Source organism: Pseudopipra pipra, chromosome 2, assembly GCF_036250125.1.
Source record: "Pseudopipra pipra isolate bDixPip1 chromosome 2, bDixPip1.hap1, whole genome shotgun sequence".
Lineage (NCBI taxonomy): Eukaryota > Metazoa > Chordata > Aves > Passeriformes > Pipridae > Pseudopipra > Pseudopipra pipra.
Window position 1 is genome coordinate 94837071 of NC_087550.1, and position 23407 is coordinate 94860477.

At 37.3% G+C, this 23407-nt stretch overlaps 1 protein-coding gene across 3 annotated transcripts in view; it reads left to right on the top strand.

Annotated features, from left to right (window-relative positions):
- The window catches only part of IRS2 (insulin receptor substrate 2), a 48838-nt gene that overhangs the window by 8307 nt on the left and 17124 nt on the right, over positions 1-23407 (top strand). Inside the window, exon 2 of one of the 3 annotated variants that reach the window (XM_064646529.1) lies at positions 9563-13620. The exons of 1 other annotated variant lie outside the window; for it this stretch is intronic. In XM_064646529.1, the coding sequence (XP_064502599.1) occupies positions 9563-9693 (131 nt within the window). In that variant the 3' untranslated portion in view covers positions 9694-13620. Of the gene's footprint in view, positions 1-9562; positions 13621-16696; positions 19130-23407 lie in introns of those variants that run through there. One more of the 3 variants, XM_064646533.1, reaches the window with a different exon arrangement.

Below are 23407 nucleotides of genomic sequence, written 5' to 3' on the forward strand. Positions count from 1 at the left end.
TTCCAGCTGACCATTTGGTCAGGTCTGAATGCTTAGGTCTGAACCTAGCAGTACCACTTGTGAAACATGTGAAACTGAAATTATCTAAGATTAAATTAAGCCTTTGATATTTTAAATTATGTTGATATTTAAATTATGTTGATTATAGGGATGTCAGCTTTTTACAAGCAGATAGAATATTAAAATGTGTGACATCTATTAGACTTTTATTCTTTATACTTTAAATTATGTTTAGCTATACTGCTCATAGAAAGAATGTCATGGTTACTTTGAGTCATTTAAGATAAAGTGTTATAGACCAAGTTGAATGGTGGGTTTGTTCTAAACTGAACCAGTACAGTCATTGCTTAAGGCAGAGGAAATGCTTTAGGTTGATGATTGCTTCTGATTACTTGATTTCTTTCAAGATAGCTACAGAGGCTAATGTTGGTTTGTAAGTAATAAGAATAAAGGAGTGTTTGAACAGAAAAAGTATTAGGACATGTTTTATATGGTGGTGTTCTTTATGTTTGGGTTTTATTAATAAGGAGAGAATAACGTGTTTCTTCACACTTGATTTACTGTTATTTTTAAACAGCATTAGTTACACTGGAATGCTGAAGTGGTTTATGAGTTGAAACACAGCAAGCATCCAATGAAAAATTTAGCTAGTGTATGTAATCTAACTTCTCTCCCTATTCAATAGCTAAATGGCAACATAGTCACATCCAGATATTTCCTGTCTATATCAGTTTTTATCTAAAAATGAACAGATATTATGTGTATTAATATATTTCTTTTTAAAGTAATAAACCTATGGCTTTTTTCTTCTGATTTTGTTGAAGTATAGTATGCTTTTTGTACTGTTTGTCCATATGTTGTTTTCTTTGTGTTCATTGTGTTAGTCATGATATAGTCCAGCAGTTTTGTGGAAGTTTTAACATTAGGTTGATGCAGTATGTGTAATAGCAATTTAAAGTGAATATATTGACTGATTTGATAAATTAGGACTTGTAATTATGAGAGTTTCACAACTGTTTTTGTTGTAGTTTCGTAAAAAGTTTGCTTGAAGGGATCTGTGTAAGCACAGAAGTCAGTAGTATTCCTTGAGTTTTTAGAAGACCGTGTAGTGACCCCAAAGTTCAGATATGTTTTCTTTGTGTGTTTGTTGTCTGGCATATGGTTATTTTTAAAGTTTTTGTGCATATGCACGTAGGGGGTCAAGAGTGGCAGCTTTGAAAAGCCAAGTTCAGCTGAGTAGTCCCCTTGCTGCTGGTTGTTGAAAAAGCTGGCTTTCCTACTACAGACTTTACAAGGGAAAACTTTTTTTGTGGGTTTTTTTTGTGTGTGTTGTTTTGTTGTTGTTTGTTTGTTTTTTTTATGCTTGAGTTTGTGTCAACTGCCTTTAGCTATCCAGCATGTTGGCTTCTTGGATTAGTCAGTCTGCCAGGCACTCTTGAGAACATGCAGCAGTAAACAGAGCCAGCAAAGGTGACTGCTCCTGCTGTCTTTTAAATGCAAGTTATAAAGCAGCATGGATTTTTCCTCTGCATCTCTGTCAGCTTTGGAGGAAACCAGGATTACTGGTTTAGATTGTATTTGCAGGTTCAACACTAATATAGGCAGAAGAATCCCTCAGTTGCAGGGCTGTAAGTGTTCATAGTTAAAACAAGCTTTTTAGATATTATAAGCCTCATCCAAACCGCAGAGAAATCAATGCAGAGATTTTTACAGAGGATCACCTAAAAATACATTTCATGGAGTGTTAAAGTGCTAACATATATAGTAACATTTGAGGCTCACTCAAAGACAGCAGTAGTTTGTAATCTCTGGATTGCCAGTGAAATGGTAATGAGTAACTTTCTTGAAGAATAGGTAAGTGCCTGCATATTTCTATGGAGCTGTACTAGTGCTTGGTAGCTGAGGTGACAAATTGGCCACTAAACTAGGACTGTTTAGGAGAGTTGTTCAATCTGATGATAAAAAATGCCTTTAGAAATTGATTTAAAAGACCAAAGACAATACTTGGAGTTCTGTTACTATTTTTGCTTTAACAAAATAGTTTTCAAAAAGAGGTTCTGAATCCCAAATTGTGTGTAGGTGTATCAAAAATAGTAATTTAAAAAAACGCAGTTCTTGTTCTCAGTAAAGGGCTATACACTCTGGAAAGAGATATGTTACGAGCTAACAGTGGGGAGATACTTTCCGGAATAAACATCTTTGACACTAGGGTGTTGGTTTTTTTTTTTTCAAATCCAGAATTGCCTGTCTTGATTAAATAAAAGTTACTTTAGAGTGTGTTTTTTACCTCAGTAAATCAATCACAAAAATAGGAAAAAAAACAACCCTAGCCACAAACCTAACTCTCCACCTCTGATGGTAACATCTACACTGCAGAAGAGTAATGCAATAGCTTTATTGCATAGATTAGGAGTGATTCAGTGTAATTTTCGTTTACATTATTTGTCAATCTCTTCAGCATCCTGGAGGAGAACACTTCCTTCCTGGCAGATGGCAGCCCCAGGGCCATGCACCTGCCATTACAAGCACTATGCAGTAGTAATCTACCCCAGCATCGCTGTTGACAAGAGGCTAATGATTAGAGACTGTCTGCCTGACAGCCTAAACAAAATAGGAACGTATTTGCCCTTCAACAAGAGGCTGAGAAATCTTAGGCAGGACAGTCAGGACAGTATGTTGAAAAATTTTAATGGAATTTAGATTAGACCTCTTTGGTAGTGTTTTTAGTATGAGCCACTTTTAAGATAATGATGCTTCAAAAAGCAATGTCTCAAAGAAGGGATTTTCTGCTTCTCTGGCAGAGTGATAGCTGGCTTTATATTAATAGCTCAGTGTTGATGGGAGGAAGGCTTGGGCTGGTGTGATTTGGCTGGCTGTGCCACTGTCCTCTGCGGCATAGTCTGCCCTCGCTGCAAGCAGGGAGTTAGATGTGCTTGCACTGGCAAATGAGGCCATAAGCAGTGTTAGAATGACAGAATGTCTCTCTAATTGTTTGAATGGCACATTTGCTGCTTGCATAATGCATTCCCATTTCAATAATTTGATTTGTAATTTGATATGTTTTTATTATGTCATTAGACCAGGATCTCTTACTTTATTTTTTGTTCATTTCTGTTATGCATATGTGTGTGTTTGCTTTTCTTCTTTGAAACTAGTGTGGGCGATGTTTCTAGGGGACACTACCCAAGGCAAGGGTATCTTTGAACTAGGCCAGGATGTTCTTTGCTAAATTTAAAAACTACCCAAATATTACCCAGAGTTTGTAGGGTATTAAGCAGGATTACATGACGCACGGATTAGACATTGTTGAGCAGCTTGTTTTTGTTGAAGGGGTCAGAAATGGAGGCACTGGGGCTTTAGTGTGATGCCAAAATAGCAAACTTGCTGATAATCAGAAACAGCAGAAGCTTCTTAGAAACAGTAGAGCACTGTGGAGAGTTTTCCAAGCTTTTCCAAGTGATGCTCTAGTAAAGTTTGTTTGATATGTGCCGTGATGATGAGTGTAAGGTAGGAAACTTATTGTTCCATTGAGTTTCAGTTTACAGATCTGTTTTACAGATATCTTAAAGTAGACTAAGAACATGACTATAAGTGGAACGTGAGGCAGAGGACTTTGATTCTCTTCAGTCAAAGACAAATCAATAAATCATTCCAGTAACAGTGGGAAAATCATGTCAATGAAATAAGATCTAAGCAGTTTTAGATTTGCCTCTTGCATTGTTTCCTCCGAGGCAGTATATTATTTAAAAAACAGTGTTTAAGGCAGTCATAATGTCCAGTTTAACACCTCATTAAATTGATTAGCATTGTCAAATTAATGTATTGAATGAGAATTAGGAAGATTTTTTTGTTGTTGTTTGCTTTGGATCTAGGCTTTTGTTCAATCAGTCTTGTGACTTCTGGTGACCAAGACATCTGACAGTCTTTTGGGGCAGAGTTAGACTTAACTCTTACATAGAAAGCAGTGATGTTGAATAGTTGCTCAAGAACAAGAAAACAATAATGACTTTGGCTTAGTCTTACTTCTCTGATGAAGATAACTGAGGCTATAGAAACTTATTTGCAATAACTGGTAATGTTACATTTCAGCATTATTTAAAAGAATTAGGGTAAAATTGACAAGCAGACACAAACCTCATCAGTTTTCCCGTTAATACAAAACTCTTTTACATCACTGAGTTGACTGCTTCAACTACCGTGGTCTCTCCCATGCTTGAATTACTGAGAAGTTCAGGTGTGAATTTCTTCTGTAGTCTTTTTACTGGTTTCTGTGATACTGATTTTTTCAAAAACTTCAGGAAGTGCTTTTTAGTTTACTTTAAAAGGCAGACCAAAAGTTAGGTGATGTGTCTAACCAAAATTTTCACTTACACCTAAAAAAGACTTTTGGTGACAGAATTATGAGATTTGGAACTGAAAGGTGGAGGTAAAGTTCTTCTGTAAGGCAGTTGCACTCAATTGTGTTCTAACACCATTCATTTTTACATCATAGAAGTTTGGAAAAATTTATATGAGGATGGGCTTGCATCTTTTACAAGATATTTCAGTCCCAAGCAATTAGTTCTGTCAAAATTAATGAAAAATAACTATAATAATACTGTCTCTTTAACATAACAAAAAGAAAAGTTATGCTTTCATTTTAACAATCCTGTGCAGAAACAATAAAGATTTGTATTGATGATTACTATGAAAGTTGTTTGTGAACTACAATGAGGCACTTTATTATAAAATTATTTACAGCTAATTAGTTTTGATCTGACATAGAACTTTGAACATTTATGTTTGGATTTGGAATCAATCTTGTATAACTTCATGCAAGGTTACATAATTCCCTGAATGGTGAAGTTACAGAGTTAGTGCTCGTGAGTTTAATAATAGTTATAGAAAATGAACTATGTGGAGGACCATTAGGAATAAACATGTGTGTGTATGTGTACATATATATACATGATCCTGAGGCACACAATACTTGAAAGAATTGGCCATAAACTTAAAACTGTTAGTACTTACTGTTTTATAATCCCAATAGGCTAGCAGTTACTCTCACAAATACCAGAGAGAGACTTAACATACTCTAACGAGTGCTGGGATAGTATTGCTTTCTTTTCGATATCTACAGAAAGGTGACTTGTTATACTGTTCTGTTTTAATCTGTAAATACCAAATGAAAATTCTGTGAAGATAAGCTTTTAACTTTAACCAGTGTATTTTTAAATAAATGGTAGATTGTGTGAGTTCTAAATAAATAAATTGATGGTACTTGGTTGTTGAATGTTAGCCGTTAGGATGATTTCCATATGCACTGATGTATTTCAGCACTATAAGTGATTTCTAATCTGTGTCCTCTTTTCCCTCCCACCCCCCTCTCAGTATGAATATTCAAGGAACAGTAAACTGAGAGGTTTGTAAGATATGGTAACATGAGATAGTACACTTGTTACTTAAAAAAAAAAGTCACAACTTGATAGTAGTGAAATATAATTGATTTTTAGTAGAACTAGGATTCAGCCCTCAGGATATAAATTGATGGACTTCTATTTTAGTAAATGTACACTTGACTGTGCTAGGAAGTGTAAACAATACTTAGATCTTGCAGCTTGAGTGAACATAGTCAAACTGTTGTACCTGAATGCAGAGAGAGCAGGACTCTGCTGTGAATGAGCTATGTAGGATGTTTGTATACCAGGCTGCTCTTTGATGGAGTCATTGTTAGAGGTCATTTAGAGAGTCCTCTGAGTCTGAAATTAAGGAATTCCTTAAATGTTGAGTCTGCTTCATCTGTCATGAATGTGACAAGCATTAACTTGCCATACTGGCCACGTGGATGCTATGGTGTTATATTAAGAGAAAATGCTGCAGCGTTTTCTATTCCTCTCACTCCTCAGTAGATGTTTTCAATTTTCTTTATTCTCATAGTTTGGCTGTTGTCACTTTTACGAGGTGACAGTATTTCATCCATACTGTTCTAAAAAAACATACTGGGAGTTATTTACATGATATTTTGTGTCATGTAGACTCAGGCTTGTATTCTGCTTATTTTGTTAAAGTATTCTACTCTACTTTGCTAAAGAATAATATTAATTTCGTGCAGCTTGCACTGTTTCCTTAATAAGGCATAGGAGAAACAGAATGAAGGTTTTATAATAAAAAAGAAAAGGTACTGGGACTTACAACATGTACATAGGAAATACCGGGCTCTGTTGAGGAGTGATGCGTAGGAGACAGCTTTAAACTCTCCACGCTGAGTGGAATGAAGTGTATACATCCTGTCTTTAGTCAGGTGCCTCTTTTATCAGGCACTCATTTTTTTTACTTGTCTTCCTGAGGGATTTTCTTGTGTTTTGTATTGGGCTACCTGAGCAGCTGACTCTTCTTCATTCTTCTCTGGAGGCAAAGTTTAAGTTCTGCTGAAGATGGCAAAACAGTAGACAAATAAGTCTTCTATTGAAACTTTATATTAAATTTCTTCTTTGCAATATTTTTTTTTACCATGTAATCACATTGTTTTATTAGACTGTGAAGTGGCTTTATCTTATTCGTTAGTATAGCTGTGTTTTTCTGTGTGTGTGTGTGCACCCGATTAAGATCTTAATTTTGATTCTGTAGTCAAAGAAACATTCCAGTATGTCTCAAAATATATTAACTTATTTGCATCAGATACACTTTATTTTATTTTGCTAGGTAAGAATTAGCCTTGTTTGTATTTGATAGATAAAAGCCTGTTGTCTCATCAGTTCAGAAAAGCACTGTGCTAAAAATAATTAGATTTGGTAATTGTCAGTTAATTGAGTAGCAGGAGAAACTTGTCCAAATTCCATGATTTCGTTTAGGAAAAACATTGAAAAGAAGTGGTACCCATTCTGTACAGGATATAGTATAATGTGGCTATGACTGTTGGAATGAACAGCATTGCCATCTGTCTTTTAAATCTGAAATTGTTTCTTTGTTGGATCAGCTGGTACTGGAAGTTTTTTTTCCTACCAGGTGTGTTTGTCTTGCTGTATATGGTGACACCATTCTCTAACTTCTTCTCTGGTTCTATAATGTGTAACTTCTACTTTGACATGGGTTTCCAAGATTTTTCATAGCAGTGATGAGATATTAACAGGGAGGCTTGGAACCATTTCTCTTCTTTCTCATTGATCATCTTAGGTTCTTTTTTGGGCCATTTGTGGCCATATATTATCTTTCTGGAATAGTAATAATAATTGCTTCAATTAATTTTTTCAGTGTACTTTAAAAATAGCTACTGGAAATAAGAACCTCTGATATGGTCCACAGACTACTTTATACTGTGATTTGGAAATCTGTGATATGGAGGAACCAGTCATTTACAGCCTGTTCATGTTGGGTTTATTTTATATGTGCTTTATGGGTATGGTAAACTGATTTTGCCGAAGTCTTATTCCTGCTGTATAGAAATGTGTGTCTGTACTCTATTGTCTCAAACATAAATTGAATCTGCCTTTTTCTTTCGTTGTTGTTGATAGTTGGAGAGGCTGAGGCATCAAAGTGAAAGACACTGTCAAAATCGTTTTGCCTTTTATTAATGCTTCAGGTTGCTTGATTTTTTTTTTTCCCCTCCTTGTAAACAGGCATCTTGTGTTTGCTGCGGAAATGTTTTTGTAGGATTGTTTAGCACAGACAGGATGGGATTATTTGCAAGCCGAGGGAGAGTATTCCAGAGGAGGCCATTTATCTTTGTTTTTCCTGACAGATTTTGTGGAATTCAGCTGTGCTGGGTTCCTGTTTTGATCTGATGGACATGACTATAATTAAAAGGCAGAGGCTAGAGGTTGACCAAATATTGAGGGACCTTCATGTAGGTGTCCTGAGTGAAGCTGCTTGATGTCTTTTATGTTGCAGATTCCAGCTCAAGTGTTTCCAATATGTCCTAAGGGTCCATGTTCCTGTTTTAGATTTCTACATATATGGTGGTTTTTTTGATCTAGCAAGTGTTCTTGCACTTTTTGCAGAACTGAGAGATTTGGCCCAGTCTGTAGTCACTTAATTTGTACCTTATTAGGAGCCTACTGAAGCAGTTCTCCTAAAATAAGGATCTGGCTTCTGTAAGTAGTCACTAGAAGGATACAGGTGCCTTTTAAGTATTGAAGAGGCTGACTGAATTGGAGATTGGCACAAAGCTGTCTTCCCTGACCATAGAGAGAGCTCATATGCTTGGCATAAATGGAACACTGAACCGAGATCTGCAGCTTGTGAGATCAACCTTGCTGTGTGGAGTCTATTTCAAGCAGAAGGACTTGAAATGAGACTGATATTTGTATGTGGATCAGCTGGCATAGCTAAGTATTCCTGCCTGACCCAGACTGTACTTCAGTTAGTTGATGATGTATATTGTACTTGTGCAGTAAATGTGAAATTAAAAGGGATTTGCGGTTTGTTTGTTTGTTTGTTTTCCTAGCTGTGCAGCTGCTGCACTGTTGGCTGAACACTTTCCAGTATTTTTCCTGGTCAATTACAATATGGGAAATATGCAACAGTATTGGGACCCTATCGCTTGCAAGCAAACTTGGGCTTTAAAGGTACAGATGCCTTGGGGGAAATACTGGTATTTTGCAAAGTATTTCTTTGTGGCAGTGTCTGCAATCTTTCTGTTTTTGACAGAGCAAACTTCTAGAGCAGCATCATAGCTTTATAAAGTTTCAGCCACTGCATGATATCCTACAGGAAATCATAGTTCCTTGATGTGACATCGAGAGGTGTTCATCACACCTATTCGAGATGTCCTAAGCATCTTTAAAGAGCTGGGATGCTGGCAATGGGCAAAAATACATGCAGGTCTTGATGTACTGGAAAGCCTCCCTGAACTTTAGGGGAATTCTCTGCTTAGAATTGAGGGACTAGAGCCAAACTCTAAAGTATGGCATCTTGAGTGACATAGATGGGGTTTAATTTGTTTTATAGAAACAATCCTGGCAACGTGATACAATCTCAAAAAGATGACAATGTCAGTTATATAGGTGTGTGGTCAGATATATTGGTATAAGTAAAATGCATTTTTTAAAAATGCTGTATCAGTTACTGATGAGTAATGATAATTTCCTTTTTAAGGAAATTAAGTGTAATTGATTGCTTATAAATACATTTAATGGCAAAAAATGTAGAGAACCATAAACCAAAACAAAGACACCTGTGTAAGAGCACTTGGAAGAGAAGGAAAAAAATGGTGAAACAGTAGAGTAGAACTCTTTTTCTGTAAATATTTACTGAGAACTTGTGTATTTACAGAAGAAAGTGCATCTTGCTCTGGAGCGCGTAATGTTGCATATAACCAACACTAATTTTTTTCTCTTTTTAAAAACAATCCCTTTGAAGTTTTGAGAAAAGTGCTGTGAAAGCACATAGTATTTTTCATACTTTAAGTTTGGGGGTTTTTTCTTGAGGAAAGTAACATTTTTTATGGCAGGTCTCATAGCTGAAAAAACAAATAAGTGCTGTTTTCTAAACTGAGATTCATTGCATGTCTCAGATATTTTTGTTTCTTAGGGTAGGTAAAACCTGGCGCTTTGCATTCACTTTTGGCATCTGTTTTGTCTTGCAGAGCAAATCAGTGTGGGCTTGCTTCACTTCTTTTTCTGCAATAAGCTCTTAGATGGGGAGGATTCAAGGTGCATCCAGTGGAGCTGGGAACAATCTCATTCATTCAGTATAATCTGTGTTTCTTGCTTGTGAAAGAAAGTAAAATATGAGTAAAAAAGAGAAGGTAATTATATGCTTTCTGCTATCAAATTATTTTATGACCAGCTTCCAGTTTTGGAACTGGTGCTCTCAGAAGATAAATTTCAACAACCAAAATTATTTTCCTAAACAGTTTACTACGCTTTTTGCCTCTGCTTTCCAACAGAGTATCAGTTAGCCTCCAGGAGTGATAGGTGCATGATATTTATCATGACCATGTGACAAAAATACATCTTTTCCTTTCATGTCTTAATATAATACTAACTTCTGTATGCAATAAAATCCATACCAGCTTCAGAAAGAAATGCTAATTCATCTTGAGCTTAAAGTCAGAGTAGGAAGTTACAGATACCTGTTTGTTTTAAAAATGTAACATAAAACTGTTTTTTTTTTATTTTTTGAGCATTTCTCAGAAATGTATTTAATGCAAGGGAGAATAGAATACAATCTGTAAATAATAGATGTACAAATATTGTTCTTTGAGACATCATTTTAGCTTGATTTACCAGGGTGTTTGACTGTTTATTGAAGGAATAGTGGGAAATGTCTCCTGGGGGATTGTGTTAGAGAAAGAATGGCTGTTTTCGAGAAGACTTAGTGGGCTTCCATAGAGGGATAACTATTAAGGCTCAAGCAGGTGAAGGAGTTGAAACCAACAGGGTGAGGGCAGCTCACTAAATTTGTGAATCTGGCTTTCAGACAGTATCCACTGTGCCAGCGGTTGCTGTGGGTCTACAGTAGAACTCTACAGTCTACAATACTAAGGAAGTTAGCTGGCTTGTCCTTGTAGGTAAATCAGTAGAAACTAGATGAGAACTTTGAGAGGTATCTCCACATGCATGACTTCCTCTAGGAATGAGGAATGCTCCAGTTTTCTCACAGACTTTGTAAATCTGAAGCTGCTTTTGATATGAGGTGCCTAAGCCCATTTGGCAGTGACAGAGGCAGGGATCAGTCTTTCAGAGTGCCTGGATGAAGTGTTTCTGTTCCCCTCCCCACAATATTTACATGGCTAGAGCACTTACCCAGGACTGACCAGTGTCCAGTACCTTTCTGGATGAAAAAAAAAATCTCAGTCCTCTTTCCCCCCTCCTCATTTTACAGCAGATCTTTGCCATATATTCTTTGGTAGAGTGCTCTTGTTCTTTCTTACTGAAGCTGTTTTCATGATATTAGATTTTCACTGTAATGGAAAGGGAGAGTGAACATGACTTCCCACAACTTACATGAGTCCTTATCTCTGTTCCTATTAATATTTAAATTTTTAATATGAATAATTTTTCAGTTTAGTCAGTGGAAAAGATTGCTTTTTATCCCAAGTGTGAGAGAGAAAAAGCATGCTTTTAAGCTCTTTGAGAGTACTCTAATGTTGTGTTTTCAGGCATGTGGGTGGAGGTAACCTAGTGGCTCAGGAGCAGCTGTTGAACTTTGGTATTGTCCATTGATACTTAGGATGGCACTCAGATTCTCACTTATGGATCTAACCAGAAGTCTGATTGTGCTTTTTTTTTTTACTTCACCGTTAGCTGCCTGAAATAGGACAGCCAACACTGACAGCATTTCAGTCAGCAGTTGTGTGAGAATATCAGGCTCTACTTACAAGAGCTCTTCTTCCTTGTTGACCTTGTTAACGACTACTGATATAAATTAGAAGAGGGACAAATATGCCTTTGACATCCCAGCTGAGCAGACTTCCCAGCAATTGTAAAAGTCTGTAAAAGGATATGATCTCTTTTTCCTAAAATAATACCAAGTCGTACACCTCACAGAGTTTGGGATCTTTCAGAACTCTTATTCATCACAGCCCAGTATGAAATAGGACAGAAGAATTGTTGCTTAGAAGTGGCTGTTTCTTCCCATTGACTCTAAGGAGTTAGAGTGACTAGCTCCTCATAGGGTGAGTAGGTCAGAGATGTGGAGGTACACACAAGGCTTGGTAGAATTTAGCTGAGTCTTGCCTGGTCTGTGCAGGCAGGTGTGCTAATTCAGTTGTTGTTTCTCCAGAGATGAGGTGGGTAAGTAGTTCAGTGTATTAGTCACCAATCCTTTCTACCCTAGCCCTTTATCATTTGGAAAGTGAGCATGTTGTTTTGCAAAAATTCTGTCTCTTAAGAAACTTCCAGTGTCACTTTGTATGCAAATATTGCTGTCAGGCTGCACCTGGGAAGAGCTGTTCTCTCTCCTTGGTGTAGTGAAAAGAGCTGTAAAAATTAAGCCGGTCACCTCACTGAGGCCACTTTTATGATGTTGGGTCTTGAATCTACACTAATATAGGAATCATGTGGTGGTTGTAAGGTGGGAGGCAATTCCACTTGCATGATAATGGTCATCAACGAAGAATGTGACTTCTTGTTCCATGATGGTTAAATCCTGTGCATCCTGTGCGTGTGAACTGTGGAGTGGCTCTTGGCTCTTTGCCTGCCTGCTACAGACTAATCTTTTTCAGTGGCAAATTTTCTATATAGCTTCTACATCTTCTTCTGTGTGCATGTTTCTGTTCCTCTTACAAACTCCCAGTGGAAGGCCAGAAGGACTAAACATGTTTATTTTCTAGGATTTTGTTTGTACAGAGAAAGCAGATGGATTTTGTTAAATTTCATGTAATGCTTTTGAATGGTTGTATACCCACCTTGCAAGGGAGAGGATAATTGAACACATTTCAGATAATACTATGTTGAGAGGTTGTTGTCTAATTTATTGTATTCCTAATCATGAGATTAAATCACATCTATACAAACTTGTTTAATACTACACAGTGGCTGTAGCTCTGAAATTGAGAGATATAGTAGCAGCTGTATTAAATTAATCCTGGGAAAAATGAGCATGTCTAGCTTCTTAATTTTAAATTTGAAGTGCCTATATTTATTATAATTGATATGGAAAATGTATTTCTGGACCAGCGCTATAACTTCATTATAATGACATTTGTAAGTTTAATCCTTTATTTTCCACATAATTACATTTTAATGTTTAGTTTTTAGTACTACAAAATATATAAGAACATTGACAAAATTATATGAAACACAAATTCTATCAAATTCTGAAGTCAACTAAGCATAGCCAACATTCTCGTCTGTACTTCTATTACAAACTCAATTGCTTAAACTCCAGTGTAAGATTGTAGGTAAAATAAGTGTTAATCATGTAAATATATGGCATCAAAATACATTCAAATTATTTTGGGTTTTAGTACCTTTGGTTAAAAGTCAGCACTTATTGTAAGTTCTAGGTAATTGTCCATGACATCAGATGAACATGTTAATCTCTTGTGTGTATGCTAGGCATAAAAAACCAAAAGGTACTTGCAGGTACTGACATGCAGCATCGTTTCCCAGGTAATCTTGTGTTTTGTTTCCCACTTTAGACGATAATCTTTCTCCATGGTTATCTTAATGCAATTCAAGATGATATGATTTTTAACCATTTGACACAAGAGTTAAAAGTATTATAAAGCACATTTTAGTATAGATAACTGTAGCTGCAAAATCCCTACTTTATTACTTTAAAGAAATATAGTGTATGGTTGGGGTTTTTTTTGTTTGGTTGGGGTTTTTTTTGTTATTTGTCATGAAGAATCTATGTTGGTCAGATGCTCGCTTTTCTAAATTCATAAAACAACAGAGACATATCTAAATAACATTGCATACTGTTTCTTAGTAGAATAACATATCAAAAGAGCCTAGTTACTTTGGGCAGCATGTCTCCAATTATGACCAACCATAACTTGTTTAAAAAATAAAAATAACATGGCTTTTTCATTTAATAGTTTAACTTGTTTTTCTCATCAAATCTGGAAACATTTTACTTTGGATGGATATTATTCATGGGTTTTGTGTACTTTCAGAGTGTACTACTTCATGATTTCCTGCAAAGTGTTGGTAAAGCTAATGTTCAAGCTCTGATTGAAACCTTTTCCTCTGACAGTGGCTGTACTCAGCTTTATTTTGTAAGAGGAGTCCCACTGAGTGGAGCTCAGATTCCCTGGAATTACTTGTGAAGAGCCATAGCTCAGCACATGAGTTGTTCTGTTGTCTTTAGCAGGGTTACCTGTAACGTTAAGTACAGTATTCATTGCATTGCTTTATGAGAGTTGGAGCCAGATCAGGATTTGGCTTCTGTGCGCTTCCCCAGTAGCACCCTGGGTAGCAGGCAGGCTGTATTTGCATTTGGATGCTTGGCCAAGTTTACACCTTATGATGTGTGTGCATCTTGTGATCTGATCCTTGGAGACTGCGGTTCAGACCATCTCTTGTTGCTGTCAGTGCCAGGTCAGCACAGGGTTGATTACTATTAGGACCCATGCTGTCCCTTCCCACCCTCAGCCCCTGCCTCTCTGCTCTACTTGCTTGCTGACAGACTGCTCTGGGCGTGAAGAAGTGCTTCTGAGGCACAAAACTACAACCTGTGCAGGCCCATCTCCTGTGAGCTGCCTGGCCAGGTATGATGCATGGAGCTGGAGGAAGCTGGAGGATCGGGAGGGTACACTAGCCCTTTCTGGGTGGCCAGCTGCCTTGCCCGGTGCCATGCATCTCCTCCCAGGTGTCTGGGGTACCAAAGGCATCTCCGTGTGGGTGGGATTCAGTTCCTTGGGCTGTGCTGTCTAACAGCCTGGCCTGATGCCCACGAACTTACGTGCTGTTAAGCTCCAGGTTCAGTTTTATTAATTGGAGTGTTCTTCCAGGAAAAGTTAGTTAGCAGAACCACAGGCTTAATTGATTTGGCAGACAGCAAGGGGAGGGGAAACAGAGATAAAGCCACTGAGTTATTTGTCTGGAGTCAGGGCAGAAGCCTGCAGCAGAGCCGGGGGTTCTGCGTCCGATGCCTGATCTGCTCTGGCAGTCACGCTGCCAGTGAATAAATTTACTGGTTATGAATAACCAGCAACATATTTTGCCATGAGCCACATGAATAACTGTTCTTGCCTGTGTGCTTCTTAGCAGATGAGAATTATTTTAGGAATTAAAAAAAAAATTATTCATTGGTTACTGACTATGAAAATTAATAAGCAGAGTAGATTTTCCTTAATTAGGTAACCATTGTGTTCTCTTCACAGTATATTTAACAAGTCTATAAGTATTTGTTAGTTTCCTAGCAGTTTGTGTTGTGTGTTTATTCCTTGATTTATTCCCCAAGAAGCACTGGTGGAATCAGATGACAAAAGTTGTTTTGGAAACTCGGCAATGATTATGGATGCTTTTCTTAATAAAGCCCAAAACCAAGAAGAAACCTCAGTATTGACACAGTGCTGGACTTTATATTTTGATTTGTACATGTCCATGGAGAATGAAGTTACCAGAGAATATATTCGTGTCCTGTAGGAATTTTTAGTTCCTGGATAAAGATGGTGCATACTGATGTGACTTGCTGTGTGAGTGGAATGTTGACCTTTGGCTTGAAATAAATAAAAGATACTAATCACTGAGGTAAAAATTAACAGTGGTATTGATTTTTTTGTTGTTTGTTTGGTTGGTTGGGTTCTGTTTTTAGTTTAGCGTGGAACTTCCAAATTCATTTCTTACAAATAGGCTTCCTCTGAAGCTGACACTGCTATTACATGGGTAAAGTGGTAGCAGTAGTTATTTTTCCTTTCTCGATTCAAAGCTTATTCAAAACCTGATTGAAAACTTATTAAAGTCAGGGAAAGTTGTTTCGTTATTGAAGACTATTTGGGGTAGATTTTGAGTTATAGGTCAGCATTATAGAGTCATTGAACGATGTGTTTATTGCAACATAGACTCTTAGGCTTGTGCCCACAGTCCTATAATTCCACCTACAAAACCCTACAAACTAAGTTTGAAAGCGCTTTGAAGCATCAGCCACTTCACCTATTCCAGTTTAATTCTGACTGGACAGTACCTGGTGTACTGCAAGCACAACATCAGGTTTACTCAGTTGCTAATAATCTTCCCTCATGTCTGCCTTAGGCTGACATTCTTCTGGAACTTGTTTGTTCTCTATGCATTTTCCACTGATTTCCCTGTCTGAAGATGAGGTTTTTATTTTTTTTTTAAACTTTATTTGGCTTTCACTATCATTTGTCCACTTTTGGGAATGTAAATTTAGTTGTCATGTTGGTTTCTATTTGAAGGAGGAAAGCAGTAATGCAGAGTCAGCACTGACCTTTAAACGTTCACTCGTTTGCCTACATGATGCATTTATGCTGCTTCCCTGAACAAAAATGGGAACGAGGTGGTTTGTTAGGCGTCTCTTCCTCAAATGAGAGATCTCTGCTGCTGTCTGAGAGCTGTCCATCCTGCCACATGTTCACCCATACAGCCATTCGGGATGATGGTGGCAGATTTGGGATGCTCTGGTTGCATCATAAGCCAGTTCACGTTCTTAATTTGAAACGCCCTTCCGAACCAAACAACAAAAGCTAGTTCACTGAAGATTCAGTGGGTAGATTTGACTTAGTTTCTGATGAGAAAAGTGGGGGCAATGAGATGCTTTCCTTTTGATCTTGGCAGACTAGTAATTAATCTCAGGCTGTGACATGAAGTAAAATGCCAAGTAATATTCTAAGTATCTGATCATATAGTGGATCCAATTGACTCCAGCAGGACTAATTTCTTAAGTAAACCATAGCTCTGAGAGATTCAATAACAATTTAGCAATTCTCACATATATGTCAAGATATATCAGCCTTTGTTTTTGTGTAAACTTGAGGGAAAAGCCTTTTTATTGGTTTATCAGAGGCTTATATGGATTAAAACTTGCACAGATAAGCACTGTGCTTACTTTGACATCCAGGTTTTGTATGTAATCTATTTTGGTTTTATTGTCTCAAAGGAATTAAAAATACTGAGGAGTACTCCCTTTATTGCCTCTGCAATACTTTATGATGTATACAAATATGAAAGTAATAATTGCATAGCTTTTTTTTTCATGTGAAAACCTATTCTGAACAATCTCTCTATGGTATTTTTTGTGTTGTTTAAATCATATATATGAAATTTTTTTGCCTCTTTTATTGACTTTCTTTCATTTTTCTTTTCAGAGTGAAGGAGTTAGTTTTCTGACCATGACCTCAAACAACAGAGTACAACATTCAAAGAAGCTGCTCGGCATATACCTTTTTGTTTATTTGTTTTTGGGTTTTTGTTTTAATTTTTTTTTTTGGTTAACTGAAGCTGCTTAAGGTTTACTTTTTATTGTTGTTATTCTTGGTCCTAACAGTTACTTACCTGTTGTGGGCCAAACTGTGCAACAAATCTAGGAGGAAGGGAAAGCAACTTGCCTAACTCATTACCTGTCCATGGCATCTATGGTATCATTTTGCTGCTGTTTCGACAGAAGTTGGAGATGCTCTTTAAATTGTAGGAACTTTTCTGCTGGCCTCTTTAACTAATGGCCAATGCCTTCATTTTCTTTTTCTTCAAAGACAGCTGTATTTATTCTTTGGCATAATAGGGGATTCTGTAACACCTGCTGAAGCAGCAAGATCTGGTATTTACTGGCATAATTTCAAGCCTACGACAGTACTACCTCAGTTCAAAGTAAAGCCGGATTTGCGGTGTTGGTGTACGACAGGAACTCCTTTATCTCTATGCTGAGTCTCTCAAGAACGGTTGCCAGCCTTACTGAACTTGCAATGCGTGCAGTTGCTGCTGCTGCTGGGTTTTGAATCGCTAGCCGCAGGGTTTACTTCTCAGACAAAGCCGAAGTAGGGCACTGAAAATTCTAAAATGGCATGAAACTCTGTGAATCAGACTTGGACAAAGGATTCAGAGTAGTTAAAAAATATAAAATGTCTAACTGAAGAAACATAAGTTAAAAACATCCAACTGTATTAGAGGTATCTCTCTGTACCTTTGACACACTTGTTTAATCCTCTCTATGTAGGTGTTTATGTAGGTACTTCAGATTGCAAAAGCCTTTTCTTCTATTTACAAGCTCACTTTTGTCAGCTAACCCTGTTCTTAGCTGCGTTTCTTGTAACCAAAAATCCACGTAGGCATGCTAGGAATGCAGGGATGATAATGGGTATCGGGCAGATTCAAGCGCTAATATTAACACAGTATTATCTTGCCATCTAGAAAGTCCTGATATTTGCCTTTTACCGGGAAAGCACCATTGTAGCTGCAGGCACTATTACAGGGAAGAAGAACCATTGCAGTCACTTATCCTGAGTTCTTTTCAAGGCTACCTGTGCATCACATTTCCAGTGGCCTGAAAATCCGAGTGATGTGGCTACTGTCACAAAAGTCACATACAGCTCTTGCACCAGACTAGCAGAATGTCATGCCACCTTGCTTCTCCTTCGCTAAATTTGTTGAAGAGTTTGTATACATTTAAAGGGTACCTCCCCAGTGCCTGCTCTGATAGACATGATAGACATGTAAGTATTACTAAGTTATGAGTTATGTGAGACTTTTTTTTTTAATCATTGTGCTAGGTGGAACCTGTACTTCACTATTAGCAATGCATTATCTTTGGGATTTTTTTTTTTCTGAGGAAGACAAGAGTCAATGTCTTACAAATACAATGAATGGCAATGCGGTCTTCCTGCTTACATGCTGAGTTTTTAGAACTGAGGATTGTATTACAAGACAAAGATGAATGTAAACTAATTTTTTCCCTACCTTATGACACACTTTATTTTTCACTGTAATTTCTGGGGTCTTAAATCACAGCAATGCATAGGCTAATACAATATTACATCTAAAATCAGTTTAAATATCTGATCTGTTTGAGGTTTTTTTCTAACAATAATACTATAAATGGTTCTCAGAATTTCTAAAATGCTGCTTGTTCAAGTCTGGAATGAAAAATAACTACATACATTTGACATTTTCTGTCTGAACCATCCCCCTGACCCCTGCCCCCACCATCACTGAGTGTGGTACCTGCTGAATTCAATGTTTTGAACGTCTCTATTTTGAAGTATCCCTCTGTATCAATTAAGAAATCGTGCCACTAAAACAAATGGCTAAAATGCATACAGCAACTTCGAAACAACTTGACAATATAGTCCATTATTCTCTATCCTGTATATTTCACAAAGGCATATGCAATACTTACATTCTTAATTTAGTTTACAGAACGGAACCAAAATGTATAAATGTTATGTTTGCTATAACTTCACAATGTATATTGGGTCTTTGTACATTTTGCCTGACTTACCTTAAATTTAAAATATTTTTTGCTATATAACCTTAACAGTTATTAAGCAGTGCTTTCTTTTTGGGTACGTATTGTTTCTGGATATCAAGATGTTAAATATATTTCTTGCTATTGTGATATGACAAGAGACTTAACTTATCTTGCTGTGTCTTCCAATGTACACGCTGTATATAAGGATAAATGTGATGCTGCTGGAGACCAGAGTAAATGGAACTAGAGTAGTGTATTGTATTTAGTCTGTATTGATCATGGATGCTCTCCTTAATAGCCATATGCAATAAAACACGTTATTTATGAAAGGAGTAAAGTATTTGTGTGCCTGTTTTCTCTGGTGGTGAAATGGATTTTTCTAGTGGTTTACATGAAATCAGTTTATTCTCTCTTTTAAATGGAAACACACTTTCTATGGTTAAATCTTAACTGTTCTGCACATACTTGCTTTCCTCTTAACAGGTATAGCACTCCTGAAAAATCACAAAATAATTTTGAATATTTTTTAGTGCTAAAAAGATTGGTATTATAAAGGTGAAGTTTGTGATTTGAGGAGATAACTAGGAGCAGAAATTGGTCTTAATTTTTAATTCCAGTTTTAAAAGTGAGTGGAAGACTATGTGAGTCTTTCTGGCAGCCTGTTTAGTGGGAACAGACTTGCCCTATCCAAACTGTATAGTCACACTGGTACAAGGTGAGTGGGAACCTAATGGTCTCTGTGGGTATCTTCAGCTGCTAGTTTGCATGTGGGGCATCTGAGTTGCAGTCACAAACACCATGGGGTCACTGTAGCCTGATTTGGGCGGTAAGAATGTCTCTTATACATTAGACCCCTTTTGCAATGTCCCTTGCACCCAGGCAAATGACATGAGATGGTCATGGACTCATGACAGGAAATATGCTTATGAGGGGTAGGGGACAACAACAATAGCTTCATAAAAAGCTTGATGTCTGTTTTGCAGCAGTTCTTGCTGAGAACTCCTTTGTTTAAGCTCAAGGGTGTCTGAGTGACTAACCTTTAATCATGTGCAAGGCCTGCTAGTGCAAGGAGTCACGATCTCTCTGTCTACCATGTTTAAAGTCATTTGAAGTGAAGTCCTGCATTGCGATATGTATGTTATATTCTGGCCACACCTGCAACTAGGTGGGCTGGTACTTTCAAGATTACCTTATGTGTTGGGGGTGTTTGAAGGACCGTACTTGTATAATTTGGCCTTTAAAGGACAAAATCTGGCTTGCTGTGGTAAGATTTTTTTCTCTGAAAGTGGCTGGAATGGAAATGAGCAATTCTGTTTCCTGCTGCAGTAGGATCATCCTGTGGTCGCTAGAGTGTCTGTATAAGCCACGGAGTGCAGAAGGAAATCACAGACAATTGTACATGAGATTGTGTAAGAGAGAACATTCAGTTCCTTCTCTTATCTGTCCTGACCTTCTTAGCTGTAGGCTTTGTTAGAGGAGAAAAAATGGGACATTTGGATCTCATGGTGCCTACATCCTTGAAAAAAAAGAGCAATTGCTTTAGTCTTTGAAATGCTCTGGATGGAGAAATATGACTATCCAGGAGAATGTCCTCCTTTTTTGCTGTCAACAGGTGAGTGTTACCTTATGACACCTTAGAAGAAGAATGTGTTTGATAAGACATCTGGAAATCCAGTGTCAGTTTCTCTGATAATCAGAGAAGAAAGGAAACCTTGGGATACTCAGCATCCTCGCAGCAGTTTAGTTTGATGTAGGATGCTTTCAGACAGAGCAACATTTGCACTGATGTGAGTGGTGCTTTTGTAGTCCTTTTCCAGTGACTATCCTTGTCAATGATGAGAAGGAGTCCATGGCTTCTAGCCTCCTTGAGAACCTTGGGTTACTTTTTTGTGGTACACAGTTCAGAGAAGAGTTGGTATATGGCCAGATGTCGCCCCAACGTACGTTCTATTCTCAAAGACCATGGGAAGAGGAAAGTGTTCAGGTCTTTGCTTTGCAAATTCTGAAGTAATTTGTGAGTATTCTGGAGGTTGCTCTTGGGAGAACCATTGTTGAATAGTGTAAAGGGAAGAGATTTGGCTGGAAATCACCTGCCAGTTTTTTCAGTATATTACTACACTTCAGTCTTTTTCAGATGGCTTTTCTGCCTTGAGGAACTTCAGCCAGCTCTTGCAGAGATATAAAGATGCAGTGCAAGACTCACCTGACTTGCACCTGGCTTTTCCTGAGGGGCAAGAGTTTCTGATACGGTCTACGAACAGATATTATACTTAATAAATGGGATATTTTTTCCTTTTAGGAGCTGTAATTATTTAACTTACAATTGATAATAGATATTTCTTGATTGTGACATTTAGTGGGAATCTGAATTCTGAAAACACGACTTCTCTGAAGCATCTTAATGGCCTACCAAAGTATTAGGGACAGAAAATGTCACCATTCACTTTTGTGGTTTTTTTTAATGATTTTTTTTAAACTTTTTTAATTTATCATTGTGATGTGTCCAGTCTATATATCAGACTAAACATATATGTTACAATGTTCAATCTAGGGATGAGGAAACTGTGGCCTGAGGGATGGATATAGCGCATAACATTGCTTCATGTGAGCTATGGCCTCATTTTTTTTTCATTTTATTAGGCAACATAGTGTCATGTGTCGAATGCGTGGCTGCCAAAGGATTTTGGAAAGTCCACTTGACCCTCAGTATTTCTTTGCAGGGCCTCTTCATCTCTTCTCATTTTCTCTTTTCCCCTTTGCTTAAAGTGAGTAATAAACACAATCAAAAATGCATCAGTAAGTGCTAAACTGAATGTAGAAAGTATATCTAGAAGGTGAGAAGCACTACTGCAAAAATATTAACTCTTACAAAAGAAAGAGGATATAAACATTGGGCTATGTTTACATATTGTAAATGGAGTAGGCAGAAGATGGAATTATGCACACCTTGAAACATCCATTATTATGAATATGAGGAGGGACTAGATAAAGGAACAGGATTTCCTTAGTCGGAAACATGCTTGCTGCAGATGGACCAGTTAAATTGAACTCCCACATTTGACAGGAGTTAAACATTAGTATTTTAATCTGTGTCAACCTTTGAAATTTCTGCTGCTGCTCCCAAAAATAGTTTTCCTTCTCATTAAGTAATGATCCTGTCTGAAAATGTGGGTGTTTGCAACAATGCAGTTATTACTTCCCCGTTCATTCTTTGGTCTGAGAAAAATGCTGTATTGCAGAGATGAACATCCAGGACTACTATTCTACCTCAGAGAAACTCCAGCACGGAAACTTTGCTCAAGCAAAAGGGTCCATACTTAGAGCTTGTAATATGACTTAGATTTCTCTCCAAAAAAAAGTGAACCGAAGTGTTCCCATAATTCAAAATGTCAGATCAACTGATTAAACTTGTGTATAAGGGATGAATTTACTACATCTCCACTAGAATATTTTTGTGTGAAAGTCTCCTTAAAATGGTAGATATAATATATGCTCTTATGCTCTTAGTTACTTTAAAATGTTTCTTTTCACTCAGGCATAATGGCTTTTTGAATTAATTTGTACACTAAATGACTGTGGAAAGGTCTCCCTGTATCTTTTATGATACACATTTTTGTGTATTGTAAATTTCTGGTGCTACAATACATTATAACCATATCTGACAGAGCAGCTACTCTTGGAAAAAAAAAGTTATGGTTTCTGTAACATTGACCCTTTACTGGCAATTGGCCTAATTTGGATGTAGATGTTGAAGACAATAGCCCATCCTGCAAAAGGACCAGAAGGCGCATGAGGCAGGGTGTGTATTATGCCATGACTTGAGCTGTGTGATAAACATAGGTGAAGGTGTCATGGTTCATGTAAATGTGTATATACTTAAGCAATGTAGATAAAGAAGAAATAAGGGATAAAGCAACAACAATTCCATCATTTTACAACCCAACCCAGAGGTAACTGTGAGGTGTTTACACCTTCCCTATGGAACAGTGATTACATCAAATTATCTCACACTTGGGATCAGGGTATTGTGATGACTCAGACACTGGGAAGTAAGTTCACACCGGTCACCCAGATAACCTACAACATGACCACCAGTTGCCCTGTTACTGCTGCCAATTTGTAGTCTAAATATCAGAAGCTGTTGCACAAAGATAAACTCTGGAGCCCTGGTCCCAGTGGCCACAGATTAGGAATATGCCACCATTGCATTCATGGTGATTTACTGCAGCTGAAACTCTGACTCAGAGTCATTTGGGACGTTGTTTATGTATTTCTGATATTTTATTTTTTAAACCTTATATCCTCTGAAGGTTATTCTGTGTTGTGGTATAAGATTGCCTTTGAGCAGAACTTCAAGAAATGTAATTATAATCAGTTATTTATCATGTCTGTCAAGCTGTTCCATATAAACATCCTGGTTCCTAAGTGGGATACACGAAGAATTTTTTTTTCTTCTAAGATGCCAGACCTTACAGTGACTGCCCATTTTCTTGAGGCTAAACTGCCTTTAAATTACTTTTTTTTTTAATTCGTGTTCAATGTGTCAATGAAAGCAGAGAGGAATTTTCACAGCTAGTCTGTGCCTTTAGCCAATGATTCAATAAAGCAATTCATT